The sequence below is a fragment of the Hipposideros armiger genome, unplaced genomic scaffold, assembly GCF_001890085.2.
Source record: "Hipposideros armiger isolate ML-2016 unplaced genomic scaffold, ASM189008v1 scaffold_1030, whole genome shotgun sequence".
In the NCBI taxonomy this organism is placed as follows: Eukaryota; Metazoa; Chordata; class Mammalia; order Chiroptera; family Hipposideridae; genus Hipposideros; species Hipposideros armiger.
Genome location: NW_017732380.1, coordinates 250629 through 257309, shown reverse-complemented (window position 1 = coordinate 257309; position 6681 = coordinate 250629). Strand labels below are relative to the sequence as shown.

The window sequence follows — 6681 nt, the reverse complement described above, 5'->3', positions numbered from 1 at the left end:
TCCCAGGATATTTTAATTAGGAAACATTTAGGCTTTGGGTCACACAGTTATTCCTATGTCTTCTCTCCGTTTTAAGCCTTAGCTGGTGAGTCTCTAACATAGGCTTTAGGTTGAAATGTCTCAAATGGTTTCTAGTGCTCTACCAAACGCTTAGCTGAAAGAATTCAAGATGTTACATTTTTTTATTAGTGATTGCCCTTGACCACTGAAAAGCTTTTCATCACTGAAGGGATTTTGTTGTTGTTGTTTTTTAGTTTGTAAAACTCCTTATTTAATGCTTTGTAGCAAACGATTTAAGGTCTCAAGCACTTTGCTAAAGGGAGATTTTTGGACTTTTATTCCTAAGCCTGCCTCATTAGCATATTCAGAGTTGCCTATATATAAAACTTATTCAGCCTATACCATTTCCCATCTTCTGAAGTCCTTTTTGTCATTTAGTTAATTTGACCTGTGCATTTATTTTTTTAATTTGATTTAAATAAAAATTGTATGTATTTAAGATGTGAAAGTTGATGTTTCAATATACATATATGTAGTGAAATAACTATGATAATCTAATTAAATTACATCCCTCACATATTACCGTGTGTGTGTGTGTGTGTGTGTGTGTGTGTGTGTGTGTGTGTGTGTGTGTGAAGAACACCTCAGATCTGTCTTAGTAAATTTCAGTCTTTTTGCCCTTTAAACACACACTGTCTACTAATGGTATTTCAGTGCTTCATGTGCTTATTTATGTAAAGAGATGTTTCTTGAGCTACTGTGCTAGAATACAGCAGTACTCAAGAGAGATGAGGTTACTATCTCCATATCAATGGCATTCTAATGGAGAGAAAAGTAAGTTAACTTATTAGGCAGTTACAGTACATTGTGGTACAGAGATATACGGGAAACTTGAGAAGCTGTGGAATTAGAGGCTGGGCCCTTCACCCAGCCTGGACAGTCAGGGAGAGACTCAAGCTTCATGGAGTAAATGACATCTAAGCCAAGCTCTGAAAGATGAATAAAAGTGACCTGGGTGAAGGGGGTTTGCATATAGGTTGGGAAGAGATGCATTAGCCATGTGCAAAGGTTCAAGAGACCACTCAGCTTTGAGAACTGAAAGTTTTTCATTATGTCTGGAACTCTTGAGTGTGAGGAATAGTTATAGCAATAGATAATAAAGATGGATTGTGAACTGGGCTGTATCTTAAAGGAACTTGGAAGCTGTGTTATGTTAAAGAATTGCAACTTTAGGTTTAGATCAGTGGGAAGCTATTGAAAAAATTTAGTTTGATTAGTGTTCCAGAAGATGACTGGCTATATTATGGAATATTAATTACAGAGGGAAATACTGGCGGAAAGAAGAGAAACCCTATTAAGTAACTTAAATTTTAAATTAGATGAGAGAGAGTGACCTAAATTAGGTAGTGGCAGTGAATGTCAAATGACTTAACAGATTTTGGAGACACTTAAGAGACATTAATAGAAGCAACAGAACTTAGAGATGTGGTTGGGATTTCTGGATTGGGCAGATAAGAGGTATCCTTTGGCAAGACTGGAAAGCGAAGCATTTTCTATGTGGAAAGATGAGTAAATTTTATATGTGTTGTTTTGCATGATCTGCTGGAGGTCCAGGCGGCAGGGTCCCCAGGGGCTGGAGGCGGAAGCCAGCTTGTGTTTGGCTAAAGAGTTGAGGAGTGAATGGGAAGTGAAGAAGTGGAGAAAGCACCTCTAGATAACTCTTTCCAGAGGGCTTTTCTTGTACAAAGCCCCCCCCCCTTAATTTAAATGAGATGAGATAAAAACAGAAAAAACAAGAACCTCTCTACTTATTTTTGTCTTTTCCCCTGAACTATGTCAGAAGTTTTGTGGTGATAGGCTATCGATATTTTTAAAAAGTTGCACAGAAATTCCTGGCACAGGTCTTTAAGGAGTGAACAATTGATGCTTACTGCGTTTGAAAGTTCCTACCTAGTGTTCTTTTAGTGTTGAGGTTGAGAATTTACAAAGTAAATGTTAAATGTAGACACTAATTTTAACTTGGTCTAAATCTACAGGTAGCATTTTTCTTTCTCAATTTGTTCCTTGATACTTGCATTTTCAAGAGAAAAAAATAGCAACTCTTACCAGCAGAGGGCACTATCTAGCTTCCTTCTGGTGGAAATATAAGCTGACTCTTGTCAGAAGTGCTCTGCAGACTATTGCTCAGCGGTTCCCTTTTTTCTTCAGATGGGATGGAGGTAGATGCTACACCAACAGTTGCTGGGCAGTTTGAGGATGCAGATGTTGATCACTGAAAATAATTTTATGCTGCTTTGGGGTAAGTAGTTTATTTTTTCCCTTGTCATCAAGCTTGAAAATCATCTCATAATTTTTATTTTCATAATTCAGGAGAACTCTATAAAGTGAGCAGTTTGAAAAAAATGTTAGTTATCCATTTCTGAAATTATTGAAAATGATGTGGGGTTTTTTTTCCCCCCCTCTAAGAAATCAAGGTCTGCAAACGTGGTGATGTTCAGGTTAATTGACATTTACTGAGCACTTGCCACACACCAGGCACTGAGGGTACATGAAAGAATAAGACACCCCCATCCTCAGCGACTGAGCAGAATGACATCGGCCCTTTTATTCAGAAATGGCGCTCTCCCTGATTGGCTCAGGTGGGAGCAGCAAGACTGAGATCATGTCCTGGTCTGCTCTTGAGTCACCTCTTCCCACTTGTGATGTTTGAAACCTTAACAAGTTCATTAAAAACAACAAAGCAGAGATTTGCTACAACTCACTGCTATTCAAATAAGGGAGGAATTAGAAGTAACTCTAAACTGAGTTTAAGCCTTTAATCATAATCTTGTATCAGTTTCCCTCCTGAAAATAATGGTGGCTCCAGGTCCTGGGCACTTACTGTTGAAGGCTGATTTGCCAAACCATTCTAAGTCCATGTACAGTTGTCCAAAAGCTATCATTTCCCAAGTTACTTTATACCTGCTTTTCTTGGCTGCCATAAGCGCTCACTGCCAGTTTTCTCTCCTCGACTTTCTTTTCTTTTTTTTTTTTTTTTTTTTTTTTTTTTTTAGCTGAGCCATCCTGCTACCTGTTGGCAGCTCAGTGGCTGTTCAGCTCGGGCCGGGACTTGAACCGCTGTTGCTCAGAGCTCAAACTCTTNCCCAGGGAGCCGACGCCGTGGCCTGATGACATGTTTTTAATAGGGAGCCGAGGGGGCTGGAGCCTGTCCCACCTCCAGGCCTAGTGCAGTCAGCGTGGTGGTAGAGAAAACAGCTACCTCTCAGCTTCAGAAGCAGTATCATCAGAAGTCACAAACTCGGATTCTGACAAGTGTCATCTAGAGGGCCGAGCGTTTTAACAAATGACTCATTTTTCTCAAACCACAGAGTCCTTGTGTTAGAGACATGAATAAAAAATAAAATCTGTAAGAAAAGCAGCCACGAAACAGGTGAAACTCAGCTTCATGTTCGGCAGACACGGAGTGGTGAAGGGACCGTTTTAAAGGGAACAATCGTTTCGTGTTGTTTCCCTGGCAGAAATCAGGCCTAGTATTGCCAGATCTTTTGATATTTTTCCAGAGAAAAGTATGGATTGTATGTGAAAAAGACTGACAATACTTGCTTTTTATTTATTTTTTTTAAAATACTGTGCAGGTCACATAAAACATGTCAGAAGCTGCATTTAGCCACTGTCATGATTTTATGAACTCTGCTTTTTAAAATAGAAACTACTGCAGGATGTATTTGTAAGTTCAAGAGTCAAAGTCCGCGACCTCAGACTGGCTTCCTGGTTGGGTGTCCTGCAGCAGGTCCGCTCAGCCTGCAGGTGTAAAGAGAATGACTATCTACAAGCTCATCACCAAGCAGCACTTAAATTACCTGGCAATTTATCAGTTGCTTAATTGATTATTACTCAGACAGACCTTATCTCGCCCCATATATTTTTTTTTACTTTCAGTTCTAATCCTGATAATGGAATTTCCTTTGAAGAGAAACACACTTAACCTTTTCTCGCCTGAGCTTTTAATAAAGTAGACCTCATACCATAAAGGAAAGCTTCTAATAGAGGAAAATTTGAAGGTTCTTTAAACCTAAAAAACAAAAAAGCTAGTTAATTCCTAAGCAAATTTTAATGGTATAAAATATTTAACGTTTCTTCAAAAGAGTCAGTTTTCCTTTAGTCATATTGATGACCGAGAAGATTCTTATTGAAGAAGTCCTAAAGATGGTATTTGGCTGTATTTGACCTTGGGCGGGGCAGCAAACCCCTCTAGACTTGTTTCCTTATCTGTAAAACAGATTAAAAATACATGCCCTACTTACTTCATAAGGTAGCCGTTAGGATCAAATGAGATTGTGAAAAGCTTACATCTTGACTGTGTGTGCTTTGTTTTATTATATCCTTTTGAAGAACAACTTGCCTAAAGCAAGTGAGACTAGAAAAAAATATTTTAGAATATATTTCAAATTTAGGAAACCCCTTGAGTATGAGTGGATATATAACCTACTTCCAAAAGCAACTTTCCTATTGAAAGAGGACACTGCTGATGGTATCACTGTGTGAGGTACTGGCTGAAAAGTATCCTCTCTCTAGTTCTATAAGCACGACTCGTACCTCGGTTAAAAATCCCGTTCATTCAGGAGACACTTGATATGTACACTCTTTGGCCCTACCATCACCTTCCTTTCCATTCTCACCCTGTACTCTTTTTTTTTTTTCATCAAAATTAACAATTATCACTTGAGATTTGTATTTAATGTAATGAGCCTTTTCTAGCAGCATTTAATACACACTTAAAAGAATTAAGTCTTAACTGAGAAACACAGGATGCCTCATTTTCACAGTAATTTTTTTTTTAAGTCCCAGTGATGAAAAAGTGTAAGGCAGCTTCCTCACAGGACGCTGACATTGATGAATCCAGTGCAGCCAGCTTGACTGTCCTGTTACTTAGTCTGAGTCTTTTGGAATAGTTATTCCTTTTTATTAGTTGTATGGTTGTTATACAGCCATGGAAGGAAAAAGCTGAACGTCAAAATCATCAACAATATACCTGAAAGACAAAATACAGTAAAATAAAAACAAAACTATCTCTAAGGAAGTTAATAATCACCAAGTGGGTATAATTTAAGATTATATACAATTATATACCTAGAGATTTTTAAAACTGTTTAAAAGAATTAGCTACATCAATTCTACATGAAATGTAGGTATTTTCTAAATTAATATTCTCACATTTTTCTTCAACCATGAATCTTTAAAATCAGTATGTACTTGGCAAAACCTGTAAAATCTAGATTTGAATTTAAAGGATAAACAAAATTGAAATAATTTGGAGTTCTAGTTCTGGCTCCATTATTGACTTGCTGAGTGAGAAACTTGATTTGAGTCTCCATTTGCTTGTTAAAATGGGAACCCTGTCCCCCATGCCCTGAGGATATACTGGGAGAATAAAAGTGGAAAGCTCTCTTGAGTTTTTACTTGGAATTCGCAAGTTAGAACAATATGTTAGATTGCTTTTATCCCTTCTCATTTATTTTCATCAGTCATAACCATATGTAGCTTTTAAAGCTGTATCAAGCAAAATATCTAAAACAAAATTTTGGTTAATGCTGACATTTTAAATCTTAAATATGTTTTTTTAAAAAGTCACATAGTAAATCTTCATGTTTGAGGTTATGCAAGACAAATCTAGCATGTAGGTACAGGTTGTCTTTTCAGTGGCAAACGATGCAAGAGAGGAAGCCACAGGGCTTAAATCACTGTCTTGAAAGTGAAGTCTCCAATAGGTAGTGTTTAACTTAATGTACTTAGGTGTAAAGTGCTAGGTCAGTTTAAACTAGGATTAAGAATATGTTTTTGTCATATGCAGATTTGGTATTTTACTCTTAATTGGTATCAACAGGAAACCTTAAGGTTTGACTAGCATTTGGATGCTTAACATATTTTTAAAAGATGAGTTTATTTTGCAACCAAAAGCTTTAAATGAAAAAAAAGTATCAAAAACAATCCCTATGTTAACTGATCCACCAAATCTGACATTTTCTTTATAAAGTCAGAGCTAGAAAATAAGACATTACATTTAAAACTTTTTCCTAAAATGGAATTTCAGTTTCATAGAAGCAAATGTAATTTGCTAATTTTTATTCTATGAAATGTGTAAATTAGAGTTAATTTTATATTCAGTCTTATACTCACATTTCTAACATTTTAAATTAATTTGGGGGAGACGGCAGGGGCCATTAAAGGAATTCTAATATCTGTGCTATGAAGAGAAACAAAAAAGAACAAGGACTGTGGTTTCCAAGAATAGTTTGTTCCCTGCTTGGTCAAAACAAGAAAGATCGCTATCTAGGGATTACTCTCCATCTCACCCCATGGCATTGCCTAATGTAGCTTGTTGGTTTTTACTCCCCATCTCTTACCTAGCTCTTTGAATGACTTGTAAAAATATGATTTCTTATATTTCCCATCCTTCTTAGAGTTTAATTGTGACTTTAATTCATTTGAGGCCATTTTTCCCCCAATGGGAATGTAACTTCAGTGTATGACAAAATTCATTGGTAAGCTTGGAATTCAGTATTCTAAAAACAATCATTTATTCATATGTCTTTTGTCCACATATGTTGAAGGATTCCTGTTTTTCATTCATAAATAAGTATAGGAACATGCCTTTTTTTTTTTATTCTTTTTTTTTTTTTT

At 36.6% G+C, this 6681-nt stretch overlaps 2 protein-coding genes across 4 annotated transcripts in view; one reads left to right on the top strand and one right to left on the bottom strand.

Annotated features, from left to right (window-relative positions):
• CLNS1A (chloride nucleotide-sensitive channel 1A) overlaps window positions 1-6681 on the top strand; it is a 31224-nt gene that overhangs the window by 18064 nt on the left and 6479 nt on the right. For both annotated transcript variants that reach the window (XM_019631655.1, XM_019631656.1), the window contains one exon: window positions 2209-2299. In XM_019631655.1, coding sequence (XP_019487200.1) covers window positions 2209-2276 — 68 coding nt within the window. In that variant the 3' untranslated portion in view covers window positions 2277-2299. The remainder of the gene's footprint in view (window positions 1-2208; window positions 2300-6681) is intronic.
• The window catches only part of AQP11 (aquaporin 11), a 26208-nt gene continuing 24264 nt past the window's right edge, over window positions 4738-6681 (bottom strand). For both annotated transcript variants that reach the window (XM_019631653.1, XM_019631654.1), the window contains one exon: window positions 4738-5032. In XM_019631653.1, coding sequence (XP_019487198.1) covers window positions 4953-5032 — 80 coding nt within the window. In that variant the 3' untranslated portion in view covers window positions 4738-4952. The remainder of the gene's footprint in view (window positions 5033-6681) is intronic.